The sequence below is a fragment of the Drosophila elegans genome, unplaced genomic scaffold (genome assembly GCF_018152505.1).
Source record: "Drosophila elegans isolate 14027-0461.03 unplaced genomic scaffold, ASM1815250v1 contig_208, whole genome shotgun sequence".
Classification (NCBI taxonomy): Eukaryota; Metazoa; Arthropoda; class Insecta; order Diptera; family Drosophilidae; genus Drosophila; species Drosophila elegans.
In genome coordinates, this window is record NW_024545578.1 from 22,818,816 (window position 1) to 22,839,291 (window position 20,476).

Below are 20,476 nucleotides of genomic sequence, written 5' to 3' on the forward strand. Positions count from 1 at the left end.
TGTGTAGCTTTATAACGATTGTACCTAACCGGCCTGCCGCTTAAAACCGTAGTTGCTAAAAACAGCTGAAGAAACCTTAAAAGAAGAAAAAGAGAACTTGTAAGGCAATTTTGCCGCCAATTAAATGGACAGCAACGCCAAACTATATTCAATTTTGGCATTGGTAAACGGAAAGATTTTCCACAGCTAATCATCCTTACAATTATAACGACTTGTTTTCGTCTCAATCCAGCACATATTCTCAGTATGAAAGTAAAAGGCGCTGTTGCCTGCATGCACTGGCTTTTATCATTTTTTTAGTTCTTCAACACTAGTGGTACTCTTCTGATGAACACCGCTGTGCCTTGGAAAATTACCTGTTCTCCATGGGCAGTCTGGCAACACAGCTTCGCTCATCTGTCTGGTGCTCCAGGATCTGGCAGCACTCCCACTTTTTGGCGCTTGATCTTAGCGTCTTTATCCTAGTTTTTGCACATTTTGGCAATCATTTCGGAAGCAGAACGATGTCCAAAAAGTTGAACACAAGTGTGGGCGGAACGCCGACGAACACGTTGTTCAACTATTTCGCCAAATCGCCGGCTGTCGACAAGAAAAAATTGACACCTAGCGTAAAAACAGAAACGGACACCACAGAAAAGGAGAATCTCAAGAATCAGCAGCCAAATGTGGAGCAACCAAAACCAAAGGATTCCAAGCCGGCGGCCAAGAGGAAGTTGCCCATTTCCGGCGGCTCCGACGATGAAGCGGCCGGAAACGGCCAACGCAAGCGGAAGCGCATCGTTCAGCCGGAAACGGACAGCGAACCGGAAATGGAGGAGACCAAGTCGGAGGACGACTTCTCCGACTGTGCGTCGGAATACGAACCAGATGCCCATGAAGCCAGCGACGACAGCGTCAGCAGTGGAGAGGACGAGGTGGAGTCCAGCGAGAACGACATGTCCGCAGATAGTCCTACGCCCAAGAAATCCCGCAAGAAGTCAAAGGTCATTAGTAACAACAACAACAACAACAATGAGCCCTCAAGCAAGAAGGTCAAGTTGGAGACCTCCAGCCAGCTGGCCGAGGGTTCCACATTCCAGGAGAAACTAAAGCATCTGCAGAGCAATGCCAAAAAGGATGCATCCTATGATGATATAGTGACCACCACTTCCACTCTGGACGAGCCAGTGGTGTGGCCGCACCAGAAGTTGGACTTCCTGCAGCCCGACAAGATCAAGGACAAGGCGGGACGGCGACCAGATCATCCGGAATACGACAAGAGCACCTTGCACGTGCCGGATAAGTTTCTCAATGGCCTGTCGCCAGGAGTTCGCCAGTGGTGGGTCCTCAAATCGACCAGCTACGATTGCGTTTTGTTCTTCAAGGTGGGCAAGTTCTACGAACTGTATCACATGGATGCGGACGTGGGCGTCAATGAGCTGGGCTTCACCTACATGCGCGGCGAGTTTGCGCATTCGGGTTTCCCGGAGATATCCTTCGACAAAATGTCCACCATTCTCGTGGACAGAGGCTACAAGGTGAGTTTTATGGAGGGAGTCTCCTTTTGCGCCGTAAATCTCATGTCCTCTTATCATCCAGGTGGCTCGAGTGGAGCAAACGGAAACACCCGACATGATGACCGAGCGTTGCAAGCAAATTAAGGCCACCAAGTTCGATAAAGTGGTGGCCCGTGAGATCTGCCAGATCACGAATCGTGGCACCCAGGTCTTCGGCTCACAGTGCAAGATCGGACCGAATCACCAGCCCAACTATATGCTGGCGTTGGTCGAGCAGGACGAGGGCACTTGGAGTCGGGTTGGCGTGTGCTTCATAGACACCTCCATTGGTGATTTCCATGTGGGCGAGTTCGAGGACGACAAGAGCTGCTCCCGATTGCTCACCCTGCTTTCACATCATATGCCCGTGCTGGTAATTTGCTTGTAATGTGTTTGCATCACTTGCTAAACCACTAATCTCTTTCCATTACCTAGCTCATAAACGAGAAATCCGCTTTGAGCCAGCGTTCCCAGCAAATTGTACGCACTGTACTGGGTGGAATCCTTAAGGAGCAGACGCCCAGTAATGGATCGCAGGCTTGCAATGCGGAAAAGACGCTGAAACTGCTGGCGGAACGCTACTATGCAGGAAATGGTGCCGATGACAATTGGCCATTGGTTTTGCGCACCATGCAGTCGGACTCGGATCATTTGGGACTCACACCCAGCGATGATTACAAGCTGGCGCTAAAAGCACTTGGCCAGTGCATCTTCTTCATCCAGAAATGCAAGCTGGAGCCCAAGGTGCTGCCCATGGCACGTTATCAACTGTATGTGCCACCCGATCAGCTGGCGGAAGCCAAACCATCGGCGGTCTCCACTTTGAGACGTTCCCACATGGTACTGGATGCCACTACCCTGTCGAATCTGAGGATTATTGGCGAGGATCACACTTTGCTCTCCTCGTTGGATCACTGTTGCACCAAGTTTGGCAAGCGACTGCTGCACCACTGGCTATGTGCTCCGAGCTGCGATGTGGCCGTCATCAGGGAGCGACAGGAAGCCATTGGTGAACTGATCCGAATGCCCAGCGAACTGCAGGAAATGCGTGCTTTGCTAGCACCCATGCCTGATTTCGAGCGAAATTTGGCGCAGATTCATTTGTTTGGCAACAAGCAGATTAAGCTAATGGATCATCCAGATTCGCGGGCCATTCTCTTCGAGGAGAAGATATACAACAAGCAGAAGCTACTCGGATTCATGGCCGTTCTTAAGGGATTTAATGCCCTTACCAAACTGCCTCTGATGTTGCATCAGTGTGAATCAGTTTTGCTGAAGAGGATTACCCAATTGCCAGAATCTGGAGGATCATTTCCTGATCTTAGCAAGGTGCTGAAATACTTTGACACTGCTTTCGATCATGATGCAGCCGCCAAAACGGGTGTCATTGCTCCTCAGCCAGGAATGGATGCAGAGTATGATGCGGCAATGGATTCCATCAACGAGATCGAGAAACGCCTCAAGACCTATCTGGTGGAGCAGGAGCGACACTTTGGCTGCCGCATTACCTACTTTGGGAGCGACAAGAAGCGCTACCAGTTGGACGTCCCTGAAAGTCATGCTGGCAAGGCCAATAAATCCTATTCCCTGGAGGGACAAACCAAGGGCAAGAAGCCCTCACGTCGCTACACCACGGCTGAGACCCGAGCTCTTCTCAAGGATATGCAGCAGGCAGAAGAGACAAGGAACATGGTGCTCAAGGATTTGGCGCGTCGCCTCTTCGAGAAGTTCTCCAATCACTATGACCAGTGGAAGCAATGCATCGACTGTGTGGCCAACCTGGATGTCCTGGGCTCCCTGGCGGAGTATGCGACTCACCAGATGGTCATCTGTGTGCCAGAGCTGGTCTCTGGAGTGGATCAGCCGTTCATCGAGCTGGAAGAGGGCTACCATCCGTGTGTCAATGCCTCCACTTACATTCCCAACGGCCTGGAACTGGGCACCAAGTCAGAGGCTCCACTGTCCCTGCTCACAGGTCCGAATATGGGCGGCAAGAGCACACTGATGAGGGAACTGGGACTGCTGGTGATCATGGCGCAAATTGTAAGTATATAATATAATAATATATAATATAATATAATATTTAAATCCCTTTGTAGGGTGCTCACATTCCCGCTGCTAGCTGCCGACTCTCATTGGTGGACAGAATCTTCACGCGTCTGGGTGCCCAAGATGATATTCTGGCCGGGCACAGTACCTTCCTCGTGGAGCTGAACGAAACCTCGCTCATTCTCAAGCACGCCACATGCCATTCGCTGGTGTTGCTCGACGAACTGGGCAGGGGAACGGCCACCTACGATGGCACAGCGATTGCTGCCTCTGTGGTCAACTTCCTGGCCAATCTCAAGTGTCGCACGTTGTTCTCCACGCACTACCACAATCTGATTGACTTCTTCCACAACGACAAGAGGATTACGCTGGGTCACATGGCTTGCATGGTGGAGAACGAGGACAACGAGGATCCCACGCAGGAAACGGTTACGTTCCTTTACAAATACACAGCGGGTGCTTGTCCAAAATCGTATGGTTTCAATGCTGCCAAACTGGCTGGAATGCCGCAAGCAATTATCAAGCGAGCCTACGAGGTGGGTGTTTAATGTCTTTCATGCTGAAAAGTAGTTCAAAGAATTGGGTTTTATTTGCAGCTTTCGAAGAAAGTCGAGGCCATTGCTCTGCAGCGCAAGATTACGGCGAAGATCGTAGCTGCCACCGCAGAAAAAGAAGATTCCAAAAAGGAGAAATTAAATGCACTAAAAGATTTATTCAGGCAGCTAAAAATGTGTAATGTTTAAGGTTCTGATTTTGGTTTTTGAGGCTTTTCAGATAATTGAATGTAGTTTTAGTTCGTCATAGGGCAGCTCTTCTGTCCCTTGAAGTATACGTTGCTTTGTACGCATGTTTCAGTATTTGAATATGTTTTGATTTTTTTTTGTATTTATCCTTAGTTCTTTGAATTGTTAAACGTGCCATTCCCAATAAACACAACTGCAAGTGAAGCTTAAAAAAGATTTTCAATTGTTTGCCATAAGTTGCCACTGTTTAATTCTTGTTTATTATAATTATTATTTTTTGTATCACAGTAAAAATGAAAATTGAAACAAGTTCACAATCAAAATACACACACAGATGATATTATTCAATACTTATAAATTAAATGTTACACAATAAATACAAATATTGCTAAAAATTGTAAAAACACACATATGCGCTGTTCGAATTGAAATTATTTTACGCCATATGATAATTTTATGAAAAATAGGAATGCAGATTGTATTTGTATTAGATCAGATATATATATATATATATATTAGCTTGTGCGAATCGGTTATAGAGTAAGTTAGTTAGTCAACAGGCTGGGAAACCTTTTCAAGTAGCTCTACACAGCTAACATTTCAACCAAAATCCAGGCTATTTAAGATATAAAACTGAAAATCGAATTGTCAAATAAAGATGTGCTCTAATAACAGGCAACATATTTCAGGACGATCCATCCAGCTGCTGATTGCTTACAAAAAACACTTACAAAAGAACTAAGCTACAATATTTAGCTGACGCCTCTTCTCATTGCATTTAAGCCATAGAATGCCGAACTACTGTAACTTGCTTGCCTCTCTCTATCGTGTTATGGTCTATTTTGGACTTGCTTTTTGTTTAAACAACTATATAAATTACCGAACTATGTATACATATATCATTTGTATATCCATAAATAACTAGGCTAGGTTTCTAGGGTTCTAGGTTCTCTTATGCATCTGGTATTGTATATGTTACAACGATCAGCACGGGGATCTTTAGTCTATGGGCTAGTGTCTGAATGCTCCTCACCTCGTGCCTTCTCGGTTTGATTTGATTCACCCGGACGTTGTCAGTTCCGAGCTTTTCGTTTACTTACTAACTAACTACAAAAAACATTTGTAGAACGTAAAACTCGGGCAAAAACGAAGCGAATCTTTACACATGGATAGCGAAGGATGGGTCGTTTGTTTTGAGAACATTCTGGTTGCGAACAGCAATCTTGAAATAAAATTAATAATTTTTAATAATGAAATAAAAATTATTATTACAGATAATAGAGGAAGAACTAAAACTAATATTACAGGTTTTGATAATAAATATTTGGCCATTATTCAATGCTCTTCCCTCTACGTTTTTCAAGTTTTAAAACCTAGTCTTTGGAAAAGGATAGTTTTTACAGACTGCTTATTGCACCTATTTTTTTTCTTCTCCAAGCAAAACAAACCCATCCTGTGGATAGTGAAAGTGAAAGTAGAGATGGTTATGGTGATGGTGATACCTAGAAAACAACGTTTCTGAAGCGAATGACTCACTAAAATGCTGGATGCTGACTTCTGCTCAATGCAACGATTTGGATCGCCTCGAGCACCTGGACTCAGTCGTCGCTGGAGTCGCTGATGATGTCCTTGCGCGCCTTAAAGTTTCGCCAGGATCTGGTGGTGCAGACTCCGGGTCCTCGCCACCAGTCGTTGAGGTCCGTGTACCAGCGGGGCTTCCTTAGCTGCTCCTCGTTGTGGAGGGTGGCACACACGCGACACCAATAGTACGTGTTGATGAACTCCCCGGTGCCCTTCCACTTGAAGTACGAGTTGTAGAGCTCGTCGTCGCGGTCCAGGATGCGCAGATACTCAGCCAACTCCTTGGGCGAGGCGAACTCGTCCACGTGGATGTAGGATCGTCGCGGGGCACTCACCTCGTAGTCCTCCGGACGGGCACCCATCACAATGGGCAGCACCCTGCGGTTCAGTGCGTTCACAAAGAACTTCTCCGTGATGTAGTCCTTGCAGTTGGAGTTCTCGAACGCCAGGTAGAACTTGTAGTCGTTGTCGAGGATCTCGAAACACTTGTCCGCCGTGCTCCGTGAACACTTGAAGTTGCCGCATGCCCCGTAGATGTCAACCTGATGGGAACAGTTGTTGCAGATTATTTATTTGAGTTTATACAAATTACCACTATATTAATTATATCAATTAAAATAAAAATTTGTAAAAATTTCCCACTTTTGTATTAAATTTGAATATTTTCCCTTCGATATTCATCCATTGCAGTTTTTAGTTATTTTAAATATGAAAATATTACAAAATTGTGTAAGTTTGCATTTGACTATTTTCAGATTTAATTTAAATATCTAAAAATTTAGTTTACATTTAAACCCTATTTAAATTAAATAAAATTCATTTAAATCAAGTATGAGCTATTTTAAATGTAATATTTTCTACATTAATATAAATTTTTAATATTAAATTATGTTACTAAATATGCATCGATTTAATACTATGATTTTATATGTCATTTTATTATTAAAAATACAATTTTAAACTCAATAGTCAGGTTTCTTTTTTTTGCCTTTCCCTTTTTTTTATCAGTGTTGTTTTTAAGCGTATTAAAGTTTCTTTAGCAAATTTAAAAGTTTATGAACTGAATGCCAATCTATGCAAAGAATGTTTTACTTCAGCGTTAAATGGATTTTAACTAAATTTAGTAGTAAATTAATTTTGTATGTATCACTTTAATTAAATACGATTGATCATTTTCTGTATAGACTCAATTTCCTTTTTTACATGGTTTTGTCAAGTAAAAATTAAATTAATTTAGTTGAAAGTTCCATCCACTAATTTAACAATTTGGATTGTTTAAAATATTTAATTTCTCATAAATTAAAAAAATATCATTAATTAGACTAGAATCAAATGACGGATAATCCTTACCTCGATGTGCTTTTGCAGTTCATGGGCGTACTGCAGCCGGCCATTCCTTGCCCCACAGTTGGACACAAACCAAGCCACCTTCTTGGTTTTGTTGACGGAGTAGTTTATGTCCTGCTCCTGCTGCTGCACTTTTGTGTCGAAGTACTGCCATTTTTCATAGGGCGCAACAATAGTACTGTCCCTCCTGGAAAAAAGATTGCCTTTAAACATCTCTATCAAAGATGTATACAATATATAAAACTAGAAAGGAAGGAAACTTAGGAAGCCAAAGTTTATAAACCCTTGCAACTTTTGCAAAAATTAAACATCTTTAAAACATATAAATTTCAAATTATATGAGTACCCATTAAAACATTTTTATATTATTATATTTCGATTGTTCCAATGAGAGCTGTTTTACGTTCGACTTTGCCTATATTTAAACCGTAATTCCAAGAAAATAAACTATCATTAAAAAAAAATTAAAATACGAAATGTTATTATTTTATTTTTATTGTTTCTCCTACTGTACCTACGCGAGCTATATGATATCATCGTCCGATCAGGCTCGTTCCGACTTATACACTACCTAACAAACACAACTTTTATGAAAGTTGCATGCAGATAGATTTTAAACTAAGAAACTAATTTGCATAGAAACGGACGGACAGACGGACGGACAAATCGTCTCTCCTAGTGATGCTTATCAAGAATATATATACTTTATGTCTCCCGATGTCTACATCACTGCGTTGCAAAATGTTGACTGAAATTATAATACCGTCTGCAAGGGTATTAAAACTAAGCTTTAATCATGAAGCTCCGATAACCTTTACACTTGTGATTTAAAGTTTTTGGAACCAAAGTCCTAAGTAATTATTATTTTTCATAATAATCTTGATTAGCATGATTTTTTTTTGATCTACAACATATAACATAATGACAATTAAATCCACCTCTTTCAATTTGCAAACATACTGATGGTTGTCACCAATATTTGATTAGTAAAATTGTTAAGAGCTTATGTCAGACCAGCAAAGTTGGAGTGCATTAAAATGGTGACCCACCTGTAGGTGGCTGTCCAGTTGATGGCATCGGGCACCTTGACATTCTGCGTGTGGTACGGGCACTCCAGATAGTAGAGCATGGTGACCTGCTTGGAGTTGCTGGGCCGCCGAATGCCCGTGGGGATGTAGTGATCCTTGTAGAGGATCATGTCGGCCGAGCTGGCCAGATCGCGATTGGCAGTCAGTTCGCAGGTGTCCACGGGACACTTTGCTTTTAGGAAGACTTCGCGGCCCTTCTTCACGTTCCACGGACCGAGGCCGTTGTAGAGGAGGATGGTCTTCAGTTTGCCGCTGGCCTTGATCTCCTCGTAGTTGTGCGGCACATACATCAGCTGGTTGACGATCCGATCGGAGAAGGGATCCTGATGGGGCAGCAACCGTGGGGCATGTCGCTTCCTGGCCTTGCGATTGCTGTATGTTTTGGCCGGCTTGGGATAGTACTCGCCGTTCTTGAAGAACCAGGCTTTTTCCGCCGGCGGCTCTTGCAGCCGATCCGCCTCGGTCTCCTCCTCCTCCTCCAGAAGCGCCTTTTCCGGCTCCTCGACGAAATTGCCAGCCACATCAGGAAGCAAAGTGGCTGCCACTGGCGCCGGTGTCGAACTGGTGGCCAGTGGATGCTCTTCGTCCATGGACTGCAGTTGATGCAGATGCTGAGTGTGCTGCTGCTGAGTGGTTATTTGTGCCGAACGGGGAGCCCGCGTCTTCCATATCTCGTGCTCTCTGCGGGATTTTTAAAGACAATGTGTCACAATCTTATCTTTTATTAAATAATATACAATACAAATAAAATGATAATGACAAATCTCTAGTTATAAGCTGCTGCCTTTCTGTCGCTTAAAATGGTTGAAATCTAACTTAAGACTAATCTTATATTTTCTATAATTTCAAGCAAGCCCTAATATGTTTTACAATCTAAAATACTTATTCACTTTTTATGCACTAATTTTGATTTAGCTTAATTTGAGTTTCAGCGTTGCTTGGTACACAAATAGTAAACTTTAATATCAAATCTCTGCAGATTTTTTACAACCTGAGCTTATTATTTTAACCTTATTTATGTAAGCAAATGCTCAACTTTTTTATACAACAAATTTATCATCCATTGGAACTCTAATTAACTTGCTTAAATTAAATACTACATCGGTAACGTATGAATATATTTTCCAAAACCGGAATAGTGTTCTCTCTTTTGCACCTCTTCAGAACCCAAAGATCAATATTTGTTCGGAACTATTTATTTATACCGACACGTTATCTTACTCACTTGATACTGAAACCGAATATGAGGAGGAGGGCGCAGATCAGTGTGAAGTAGAAGTACTTCTTGAGGGATATTTTCGGATGCCGCATGGTGACCACTCCACTCCACTCCACTCCACTCCACTCCACTCCACTCCACTCCACTCCTCAGCGATGGGGCTCTAGACTACGGGTTTTGGGGGGCCAAAGAACCGACTACGTCTTCTTCAGCTGGCGTTTGTCATTGTTGTGCTGTGCGAGATATATAAACAGATGTGATAGTAAATTATAAATCCAAATAATCGACTCTCTTTCGTACTCCATCACTGCCAAGGCCCCAAAATTCCAGCACTAATTACCCGTGTTAACTCTTTCGGGCTGAATTTGAATCTGAATTTCAGTTCCCCGAGTTCTACTCTACGACTTCGTGTTGATCGCTTCGACTCTCTGCGAGAACTGCGATCGAATTTGAAAATGTTTCATTTCAGCTATTTGGGGGCGGTACGTTACTGACTGCTGGCCTAATCTAATATTTATATGATGTGAAACGTTCATATAATAGTAAAATGGTAAAATTTGAATAGTTTAACTATTTTATAAAAATTTACAAAATGATTTTATTTATGTTTCCAGACCCAAATATATATTTAGTGATTAACACAAAGTTTCTGAATCACTTCCGTTCCATTAACATGTTTTTCTGTTACTCGGGAATGACACAAATTTTTCGAATGACTGATAAGAAAATCACAATTTTTTTAATAAATAATTATTCTTTAAACTTATTTTAGCAATTACTCACTTATATTTAAAATATTTTTTTCTTTTAATTGCGTTAAATAAATTTGGTTTTTAAACAAGAACACAAGTCTTTCTTTCACTTTCTTCCATTTCCTAAACGTCAAGCAATTTTTGTTTGAAAAAAAAAATCACAGGAGATAATACAAACCAATTTCTAGTGAATTGGCTTCGCTTTGCACTTAGCTATGACCAATATAATGATGATCGACATAATTTTGTAGGTTTCTCCCATTAGTCATGCTTGAACGAAAGAATCGGATGGCATTAGTTCCGATTCGAGCGGCAGGGCATGAAATGATTGGTTCAAGTCTGGCAAAATATATAATATATTTCCAACATGTGGGAGAGGCAAGAGTCTCTTACGTTCAGTCAATGAAAATATTGGAACTCGGACAATTCATATTTGCCCAGACCAAATATTGGGGCAGATGTTTGTCTCGCCTCAAGAGCTGTTCCACATCGACCAGCGGGGCGTATACGTAATAAAACGAACAAGGGGACCAGAGAACCAAGTGAAGTGGTTTTGGGGAAGCGGCTGTTGGGCCATTCTTTCTTCTCTAGGCAAAAACTGACTACTATCAACGGCTTTTATGGACCTGCCCCGTAGGCAGCCTAATTACAGGAGACGGCGAAAGCGTGTGCAGCTTCATTTGGGGCACATTCCTGGCTAATCCCCCAAAGCCCTCACCAAGTGTCCATCCATCTATCACATGTCATTTATGCCACTATTCCATGCGACTCTCTGTGTGGGAATGCAACTGTGTGAATCATTCCGCCGGCGGTTGCACCATCACTTAGGGTCTGAGGTCTGCGGTTCCGCACTACTTTGGTAGCCATGCAAATAAGGTGGTGTGTGGTTGGGGCATGCACCGCACTCAAGTTGCCCGCTCCAATTCGCAACTGTTCTACACTTGCAAAAACATCAATACTCGTTTCAGAAGTGTTCACCTACTTCTAAAAACTTACATTTTTTTAACAAATTATTGAAAATAAACATTGGAATTACTTTTATGAATACTTTTGATTATAATTCTATAGAGTTTTTCAATAATAATTCAAATTAAAATATGGCACGAGTATATCTTTACAAAACCAATTTAAGGTTTTGTTTTTGTGTAAACAATAAATTAAAGTTATAATTTCAATAAATTAAAAAAAGGATAAAAATAATTTCAAATTAAAAGGAAAAATGTTTTTGAATAAACTTGTTCTTAAGTAAATTATATTTTATTATAAATTAAATCATTAAGTTTTTTACCTCAGTGTAGCCTGCAGGCCACGTTGTTATTCATTGGGGTCTTCACTATCGTATTTTTGACGTTTTTGACAAGAAAAACAGCAGAAGAGTGGAGAATGCATTAAGGAGTGGGGATAACCAGAGCGGATCCCTCGACTTGCATGAAAAATGTAGTTAGAGCCATTCATTCATGTTGCAAAAGTAGGACTTCGACGGAAAGAAAATGGGGATGGGAATGGGAATGGCAACGGGACGGGTGAGTAGCGTGAGCAAACAAAACCACATGCAAAGGCATCAATGGTCCGATGGGGTTGGAAAATTCCTTGCTAAAGCACTCCCTATTTTCCTTTACAGAAGTCCAAGTAGAACATGTTACGAGCTTATTAATTCACTATTCAATTCACTCTGTTGATTACAACACGGTTCTAAGTTCTATGACAGAGCTGCAACATTGAATTGAATTCACTTTCCGTACCGCGTGTTCCTCCAATAAATTGTACCGCAAAACTAACCATTTTTCCTGGTTATCCCCATATTTAATACATATACCATGCTAATTAGTAGAATCAAGCATATAGTATGTCAAGTTTGCTTATCAGTTGGATTCCCTGTAAATATACTTAAATATTTACAAATATATTGGACATGATTCAGAATTGCACTGTCCATAGCCCGTGCTGATAGGAATTTCAATTCTCGAGAACTCAATATATGTTATATGTTTTAATTTCCGTTTATTTGTTAAGGTTTCGTTTTTCTAAAAACTTTATACGAAAACAATACACAGAGCAAAAAAAAAACCTTAAATTAATTATTATCAAAAGTGAGCCGAGGGTAAAATTAATAACACTTTAAAAACTAAAATCAAGACAAATGTAAATTAAGACATACATTTTTTTTGACAGAAGGGTATTAAAAAATTTGTTTTAAATTTTTTTTTATTATTTACGCAACTGACTACATTTTGAAAGCTTTTCTAACAACAAGGGGGCCCATTATCCGCAGGGCAAGCTGTATTTTAAGAAGAATTATTATAACTTTAAGACAGTTCTTCAAAATTTAATTTAACTTGTGTTTTCTCCCTCAATTTAGAAAAATAAATAATAATTAAAATAAATAAATAAATTAAATTCTTTCAAGTATTGTTGGTGCTATTTCATTTTTCATAAATAAATTGATAAATGAATTAAATATATGCGTTTAAGCTGTCCCAAACTTAACGCCTTACTAATAAAGTTCCCGATGTTTATATCCTCAAATAAGCCAATCCCTCGAAAAGCTACGAAATTTTCTATTGTATCCACGGTAAATGCTTTCCCTGCATTTTCCATGACGCACCGCTTTTTCCTCGAGAATCGTGTCTTTTGCTTTCGCTTCCTTAATTTATGTGTTTATATTTAGTTAGGTGCCTGTGGCCTCTTGTCAAGGCACTTGATCTACGCCTTTAGTATGTCAATATGCCTATATATGTACACTATAGGGGCTCAAACGCTCAGAGGAAAAACTTGTGGGGGTGTTGGGTGTAGAGGTTGTCTCACTTGCATGCATTGTTTTTCTTGAATATCCCACACCGACTTTTGCTAAGGAAAATGTCATTTCTTTGTTGTCCTCACGCTGCCGCACTTGACTTTTTGAGCTACAAGTTTATACTCTTTCTAGGATGGTATTCAAACATTTACTACATAGCTGAAATGCCTTTTTACTGTTGATATGTGTTCTAAATAAATTTATATAGCGAAAAATCTTGTTTAACACTTTTTTTTGATGTGGTCTGCAAAACGCTTTTAAGAGTTAATTGTTAAATGTTTTTCTTTTAAAAAACATCAAACTTTTATAAATTCAATGTCAATTAAGTCTTTTAAAAGAGTTCAGCAAATAATATTGCCTATTTTTAACGAAAGTCTAGTCAATCTCTGCATAAATTAATGCCATTAATGACAATCCCATCGGGTTTGGTAAGTTTCAAAGGGTATCCCATATTTCGATTTCCGAAACTATTCTGTTTGTTATACTTAAGGGTTCGGTTCCCATTTGAAGGACTTGCCTGAATAGAACTGTTGGTTGTGTCTTTGCAACTTGTTAGTTAGTTGTTCATTTTGTGGCCCGTCTAATAATAAAGTGTTTATATTTTTACCCCATATATGAGTGAGTTTCTCATTTCTAGTACACCCCCAACCTCCCCCTTTTCCCTTTCACGTTCCCATCCCCTTTTACGCACGCACTGTCTGTCCCGTTACCAATATACCGTTATGTCTGTCTTTTTCACTCACGTGTTCATATGTACATGTTTATGATTTTCTTTTTTGTCTTAATCAATACATGTTGTGTCCCGTTAGTCAAAAGTTTAAGTGGGCTTTTAGACCTCTACTCGACTGGTCAATAAGCATTTACAAGCGCACTTACACAATTGAGCCGCCGTTGTTGTTGTTGTTTTTTTTTGTTTGTTTGTTATCCTTAGATCCTTAGACTTTTCTTCTTTTTTTGCTTGATATGCTAGTGTGTGCACTTTTCGCAGTCTTTGTCATATTTAAACACTAAGTTTGAAACTTGGCTTAGTTTCTGTTTATTATTTGTATTTTTTCGAAGTAATTTAAATTATTTTTCCACAAACACACACATACAAAGTCGAAGAGAGGTATAAAAGTAACTGATGTCCTTAGCCTATTCACGTAACTTTTGCAACTGCGCCCAAATGAGAAATGGAAATGTAAATGTGTTCTTTTTACCAGACAGCTGGGCACCCAAAGGAGTGAGAGAGAAAGACAGAGAGAGCCTGGGAGAGAACCCAAGCCGGAGAAGGAGAAGGGGAGATATTTTGTAATGTATTTAATATAAAACTCCATTAAATTACATATTTAAACAAAATAAATTGTTTCTTTAAATGTAATTAAGCATTGTAATAGGCATATTTTGAAAATTAATATGGACCCTCTTTGGCGGCATTTCTGCGCAAGTGTAAGAGAGGAAGAGAGCGGTAAGAACAAGAGAAATGGCAAACAAACAAAAGTCACAGCTGTCTTATCACAGGGCGGTTTTTTGCCACCCCCTTTTCACTGATAGCGAAGACAGCCGTTTGTTGTGGTTTATGTCTCCACTAAGTGTGCTATAAAAACTATATGCCTTAAGTAATTCCTATTTAAATTCTTTAAATTAAGATTTATATTTTTATAGCCTGAATATAACTATATGTATTTTTATGTCAGAAAGTTTGAATTTGTACGTTATAATTACAGTAAGCTAAGTAGACATTTTCGACTAGACAAAGTCGATCTTGCCAAGTCCGTTTGCACACAAATTAGTCTCTCACCTTCCCAAAATCGCATATTTTATTGTTTTATTTAAATTTATCGAAATATTAAGTCCGTTAAAATAAAACGAAAATGGTTAAACTAGACATCAACTTCTAAAACATTTTTTGTTAAGTCCATCGACAATTAGGAGTCAATATACTTGACCACTATAATTATTTTAATCTGAGAGATAAAAATTTTTAAGAAAAATTATTAAAATAAAAATACAAATTAAATAATGTGTTTCCTTATACGTTCAATACAAATGGTTCTTTTACATAATGTATTAAAGCATTGCCTATTTACCTATGAATTTGAATTCATAAAAGAAATCTTTCATTCTTGCTCTTTCGTAAAAAGTCATGATCGCCTTAAAAAAGGAATGGTTAATTTATTGAAATTTCTTTTTCTTTAAAATCCATTAAAAAAGATAATTTATTCCTTAGATCCGTAAATTCTGTAATCGAATGGATTGTTTACTTAATACATTTCTGAAAGTTTCTCCCTATATTCCGAAAAGTTGTTACAATTACACATAGAATTTACGTTTCCATTTATTTTCAATACCAGATAACCCTCAGGTCTGTTCCATAAAAACCATTTCTCATTCTTTGTATTCCCTAAGCACATATTACACTCTCCAGTTATTTATTTTAAAAGGCCTTCACGTTGCTCGATTTGTGTGTCCCTGTCTTGAAGGATTCCCCTTGGACTCAAGTGGGGCATCGACTTAAGCATACCTTACACTCGCTTTCGATTAAATATTCTTAGGTGCTAGACTTAATACGGGTTGGACTCAAGCAGACATAGAAACAACGCTTCTGAGAATTATGATCGTATTAAAAATATACAGGCATATAAACTATGTTGTTCCAATTATCTTATCCTAGCCTATGCAGTGATGCATAATCCAAGTTTTGTCGATTTCCTAAGCGGAGCTGAAGCTTTCGTAAACGTTGGCTCCCAGCGTCTTCGTCTTCTCGGCGACCACGTAAAAGGTGAGCAGCTGGGTGGGCAGATTATGGGGTCTCGCCGTGCTGTCGAAACCCCTTGAGGTGAGGCCACTGATGATTGGAATGAGCTTGGCCAGCGCCATCAGCACTCGGTTGATGTTCAGCAAGTTGTTGTTCTCCACATTTTGGCTCTTTGAACTGCTGCTTCTGGAGCCTCCGGCCTGGTTGAACTTCAGGTTATCCTGTTGGGTTTGCACTTCAGCTTGAGGCATATGCTGAAGTGTTTCGCCCATTGATTCGGCAATGGCATCGCAGGCCAGGACAAAACCCCGGCTCACATTGTGCGAGCACACTCCAATGGCATCCTCGCTCTCCAGCAGATCCAGCGTCTCGTTGAACATTTTCTGCAGCAGCGGCGAGTGACTGGGATTCTGACTGGGCAGCAGGTACTTGCTCATCCGGGAGTTGGGATCCCGGCGAGTGTCCGCATTGATGGCCATTTGCAGGGACCAGAAGAGCTGCTCCAAGTCGTTGAGCGAAAGCTGCTGGGACAACGGCATGGTCTTGATGACGGCAATCACCTGGCTGCGTATATAGCGAGCCAAATCCCGTATACCGGACTCCGTGATGAAGTGCCGGATGAGTGAGAGATACTGCTGCTTCAGTTCGTCAGTGACTTGTTTCTGCTCCGTCATGATGTCCCTGTAGATATAGCCACCGAGGAGGTTTAGCTGCACTCGCAGAGCAATGACCAGCATGGATGAGGCGTAGACATAGGTGGCCAGCCTGGTAAAGGCCACAATCTTCATTTCCTCCCACAGTTCCAGCTTGTTCTTGGGATTCTTGCGCAGTTGCTCGAGCAGCTCATCCGTGCTGCATTCACGCAACACGGCCTGGCACATTTCCTCGCCCATGCCGAGGATCACCTGGTTGCAGGTCTTCTCCGTCGACTCAAAGTGGGTCATGCGGCGTGTCCGTTCGAAGAACTCCCTGGCCTGCTTTTCCTGGAACTCCACAAAGCGCCGCTGGGCGTACCGCGCCGCAAAGATGGTGCCGCCCACCAAAACGCCGGTCACTATGAATTTCCGCCGGTGGCGTGACAAGAAGTCCTGCAGTCGCGACAGCATGTTAACGATTGGAAAAGACTATATCTTCCACGGGATGGGGATGGTCTCCTGTGTGAAATGGGCCAACTGTTACCGCTTTTCACCACTTTTCCCGCTCCACCGGCGACCTGTTCGAGGTTAATGAATTGTTAATGTGCAAAGTTCACCAGTGTGCGTAGGGTGGCGCTCTGCCGGCGTCGCTGCCCGCAGTGGAGCGCCCTCAACTTATCCGCTGCGATTAGATTACCACCAGGCGCAATGCTCACCTAGAGATTCCCTGTGCTCGGATCTGGTTCGCTGCTTTATCGATTCGCTTGCTGCGGCTCGTTCGTCTGCTGTGGCATTTGCACGGATCTCTGGAATGTACGGAATGGATTTGTATCTTTGTTGTCGCTCACAGTGTTATTGCTCTGTTTGGAGCCGCATACTGCGTCGTTTCACCTAATTCGGCAAAAATCCCAAAAGTTGTGGGTGGAAAAATACCGAATACCAAAAAATACACACCATCTTGTAGCTGCTTACTTGCACGCTTATCATTAACCCTTGAGTGTCCCAGTTTTTACTCGCTGCCTAGATACTTTTACCGAAATGCAGGTTTTTAGTACTAAATACCTATGTATGTTCTTCGGGAAACTAAGCAAAACTAACTACTGAGGTATTCAAATATTTATTGTTTTTTAATTAAACCAATATTGCAGATCTATTAAATTTATATGAGCTGATGTTTTTTAATTTGATTTTTTCGTAGATTTCATTTTAAAATGTAAATATTAGCTGTATTTTATCCAGTTTGTTCTACATTATAGTCCTGGTTCGTGTTCAAGTCAGTAGTGTCAAGTAACAAGTACTTTTAAAAAACACGTATAGCTTCTAACCAATAAATAAAACTATAACTAATTCAAACTTAAAGTTGATATTATCAACTCTAAAATAAACATCAAAACGTTAAAAATGTTTTGGAGTAAAAGTATTTTAGTTCTATGTCTTACAGAGGACTTATTTAAAAGAAAAACATTTAAAAAAGTAAAAACTATTTATATATTCTTTTTATGATAGTTCTATCTACAATATCAAATCATAAAAAAAAAAACATTCTTAACAAATACTGAAAAAAATTAACATTTTAGCTACAACATGAACAACCTTACACAAGGGGAATGCCTTTAATTAAAATTCGTTAAATCTTTTTTCAAATAAATCAAAATATTTAAAAGAAAAATTACATATTGGCTAGAATATGAAACTGTTATCAATTTAAATAATAAATGAGTAAACTGCAATAATAACTACTGTTATCACAGCTTCAAATTTTTAAAATACCAAAAATGTAGACTAGTGGAAACACTCATTTAAATAGCAGAAAAAGAAGAAGCTAAACATATGTTGTATCTAAGATAGTTTGTGGGGGTGTACATTTAGTTGAAGTGTTTGTTATGGCGTCGTCGGATCGAAAGCTAATTGTGGTCTCCGGATTCGGACCATTCGTTGGCCACGAAACCGTAAACGCAAGCTGGGAGGCTGTGAAACTTCTCCCGGAAATCCTCACCCACAATGGCGTAGAATACGATCTTGAGAAGCGCTTGGTTTCAGTGGAATACGCTGCTGTGGACGAGGCCGTGGAGGAGATATGGAAACGCCAGCCAGATGTAAGAACTGTGCTCTCTTAATGGAACCGTAAATAGACGATCCAATGATGATATCATTTCACCCCCAGCTGGTCATACATGTCGGCGTTTCGGCCATTGCACAGTGTGTCTACGTAGAGAAGCTGGCATATAATCACAAGTTCATCAGAGGGGATAATTCCGGACAAAAACTGCCCAACGGAAGTAGCGAACTGCCGAACAATGGGCATGCAAATGTCTTGCGAACCGAACTCGATGTCGATAAGATTGTGGCGGCTGTAAATGAGAGATGCGACCAGTGTGTAGCCCCCATTAAGGCACCCCATAAAGATAATCTCAAGCCCCTGGGCGCTACGAAGGCATCCAAAAACGTTGGCAACTTTCTCTGCGGCTATATCTATCTGAAATCCCTCGATATGGACAAAAGGCGAAGTCTATTCGTTCATGTGCCGCCCATAAACACACCATTTAGCAGTGAGAAAACCGCTGAGATAGTATTTGCCATAGTCGAACAATGCGTTCAACAGGTGGCCGCCTGCGACTCTTGAATTCCGCATTTAAGTATGCATTTTATTGTATTCTTCCACTGTCTTTATTTACTGTTAAAACTTAAATTAAATGTTGTTTAATAAATGGATTTTTATTAATATTTTACATACGTTCATCTATATATCTCCTGTTTTATTAAAGGAAGCAGGAAAATGCAACTGCATAAACAATAATGTTTTGTTTAAACAGCTCGCCATATTATTCTCTGATCAAAGGTGAATGGCATAAACTGGGTGTTGTAAATGAAGACATTAAAAATATTGTGGTTTCAACAAAATTATATCTTCCAAATTGGTCAAGTCTATGAAGTTTTTGTTAATTATGACTTACTAATAATGGTATAAGCATTTGTTTTTTAAGAACAACTAAGATAAGATAAGAGGACCCATGTCAATATAAACTGTTCCAAACTACTGACTTACATATAAGTAGCATATCTAAGGGCATAACTAAATGTTTTATGGATATTAACACCAATCGTTTTGTCTAAGTAATTTTATTGTCATTATAGGTGCCAAAGGTGCTTTGGTTGAACAAGCGGCTTGTTGAAACTTAAATTTTAAAAATATTGTATATAAATGATGTTTACAAAAAAAAGAAGGTGAAAAAATTTAGATTAAAATTAACTGTATTGGTCAACAAAGTTGTAAATAATACTTGGGTTTCGCGGTCGCCTTCTTGGAGCATTTGGGCTGGGAACTCAAAAAATACCAATAATAATTTTAGGTATAGTTCAAAGTGCTCATTGGGCAGTCTTTCTTCTTAAGTATATGTTGAATTGTAATCCGGCCCGAAGCCCGAGCAAAGTAATCCATGTAATCCTCCACAGTAAATTAATAATGTATGCGAAATCATTTTGGTAATCTTAATTTGCCCCGCTCGTAAGGTTTAAATAAAAAAATAGATTGTTCTGCAGCAAATATTTGAAAAAATAACAAACTAAATCCGCAAATAGCGAATACTTACTCCGCATTTAGCGAATACTTAATCCCAAAAGTATTTTTCTAATCATTCTTTCAGCAAAGACAGAATTGCAAATGTTTTTTTTTTAAGGAAAACATCAAAATGTTTGAAATAAAATAAAAATTGTTCAACACAAAATGATCAAATTATTAAAAAATAAATACTTTACTGTTCGCGTTCGACCATTATATACATCTACATATGTACAATTTTCTTGATTTTAAGCAGAAATTAAAAATTTTAACAGAGGGTGAACATGAAATAGAAATATAAATGAACTGGGTAATATTTGTCGGAGTGACCATTTTCAATGTTACACCAATTATCCGTGCCAAACAACATAAGACCGATATTTTACAATTATCGATGTATCGATAGCAGAATCGAAGTGAGACCCAGCTCTAGTATA

The 20,476-nt window shown here is 39.9% G+C and overlaps 4 protein-coding genes across 8 annotated transcripts; 2 read left to right on the plus strand and 2 right to left on the minus strand.

The window, feature by feature from the left end:
* Positions 1-406: 406 nt before the first annotated feature.
* Positions 407-4,531, plus strand: LOC108136130 (probable DNA mismatch repair protein Msh6). The gene is made up of 5 exons (XM_017257121.2): positions 407-1,517; positions 1,579-1,908; positions 1,971-3,578; positions 3,635-4,120; positions 4,181-4,531. The coding sequence occupies exons 1-5, from the start codon at positions 504-506 to the stop codon at positions 4,325-4,327; spliced, it is 3,585 nt and encodes a 1,194-aa protein (XP_017112610.1). The 5' UTR covers positions 407-503; the 3' UTR covers positions 4,328-4,531.
* A 248-nt stretch (positions 4,532-4,779) lies between these two features.
* On the minus strand, positions 4,780-14,262 carry LOC108136115 (glycoprotein 3-alpha-L-fucosyltransferase A). Of its 5 annotated transcripts, none has more exons than XM_017257095.2 (5): positions 13,985-14,262; positions 9,569-9,795; positions 8,305-9,024; positions 7,259-7,442; positions 4,780-6,450 (listed from the first exon to the last, which is right to left on the minus strand). In XM_017257095.2, the coding sequence occupies exons 2-5, from the start codon at positions 9,652-9,654 to the stop codon at positions 5,926-5,928; spliced, it is 1,515 nt and encodes a 504-aa protein (XP_017112584.1). In that variant the 5' UTR covers positions 9,655-9,795; positions 13,985-14,262; the 3' UTR covers positions 4,780-5,925. The 5 variants fall into 5 exon arrangements, with proteins under 5 accessions (XP_017112584.1, XP_017112585.1, XP_017112586.1 ...); XM_017257096.2 differs by lacking the exon at positions 13,985-14,262 and adding an exon at positions 12,057-12,076; XM_017257097.2 differs by lacking the exon at positions 13,985-14,262 and adding an exon at positions 11,603-11,985.
* A 1,145-nt stretch (positions 14,263-15,407) lies between these two features.
* On the minus strand, positions 15,408-17,374 carry LOC108136144 (peroxisomal biogenesis factor 3). The gene is made up of 2 exons (XM_017257138.2): positions 17,197-17,374; positions 15,408-17,058 (listed from the first exon to the last, which is right to left on the minus strand). The coding sequence occupies exon 2, from the start codon at positions 16,949-16,951 to the stop codon at positions 15,800-15,802; it is 1,152 nt and encodes a 383-aa protein (XP_017112627.1). The 5' UTR covers positions 16,952-17,058; positions 17,197-17,374; the 3' UTR covers positions 15,408-15,799.
* Positions 17,375-18,316: 942 nt separating this feature from the next.
* Positions 18,317-19,209, plus strand: LOC108136030 (pyroglutamyl-peptidase 1). Its single transcript, XM_017256962.2, has 2 exons — positions 18,317-18,576; positions 18,645-19,209. Exons 1-2 carry the CDS (start codon positions 18,364-18,366, stop codon positions 19,101-19,103), a joined length of 672 nt encoding a protein of 223 aa, XP_017112451.1. The 5' UTR covers positions 18,317-18,363; the 3' UTR covers positions 19,104-19,209.
* The last annotated feature ends 1,267 nt before the right edge of the window (positions 19,210-20,476 follow it).

What these genes read in the sequence shown, in the direction of transcription:
- LOC108136130 (XM_017257121.2), top strand. Translation starts at nt 504, where the DNA reads ATGTCCAAAAAGTTGAACACAAGTGTGGGCGGAACGCCGACGAACACG. An exon ending in CACATCATATGCCCGTGCTG is followed by an intron (nt 1,909 to 1,970) that starts GTAATTTGCTTG and finishes TCCATTACCTAG; the next exon opens with CTCATAAACGAGAAATCCGC. An exon ending in TGGTGATCATGGCGCAAATT is followed by an intron (nt 3,579 to 3,634) that starts GTAAGTATATAA and finishes ATCCCTTTGTAG; the next exon opens with GGTGCTCACATTCCCGCTGC.
- LOC108136115 (XM_017257095.2), bottom strand. Translation starts at nt 9,654, where the DNA reads ATGCGGCATCCGAAAATATCCCTCAAGAAGTACTTCTACTTCACACTG. An exon ending in AACTGGACAGCCACCTACAG is followed by an intron (nt 7,443 to 8,304) that starts GTGGGTCACCAT and finishes TCTTTTTTCCAG; the next exon opens with GAGGGACAGTACTATTGTTG. An exon ending in AACTGCAAAAGCACATCGAG is followed by an intron (nt 6,451 to 7,258) that starts GTAAGGATTATC and finishes TGTTCCCATCAG; the next exon opens with GTTGACATCTACGGGGCATG.
- LOC108136144 (XM_017257138.2), bottom strand. Translation starts at nt 16,951, where the DNA reads ATGCTGTCGCGACTGCAGGACTTCTTGTCACGCCACCGGCGGAAATTC.
- LOC108136030 (XM_017256962.2), top strand. Translation starts at nt 18,364, where the DNA reads ATGGCGTCGTCGGATCGAAAGCTAATTGTGGTCTCCGGATTCGGACCA. An exon ending in TATGGAAACGCCAGCCAGAT is followed by an intron (nt 18,577 to 18,644) that starts GTAAGAACTGTG and finishes TTTCACCCCCAG; the next exon opens with CTGGTCATACATGTCGGCGT.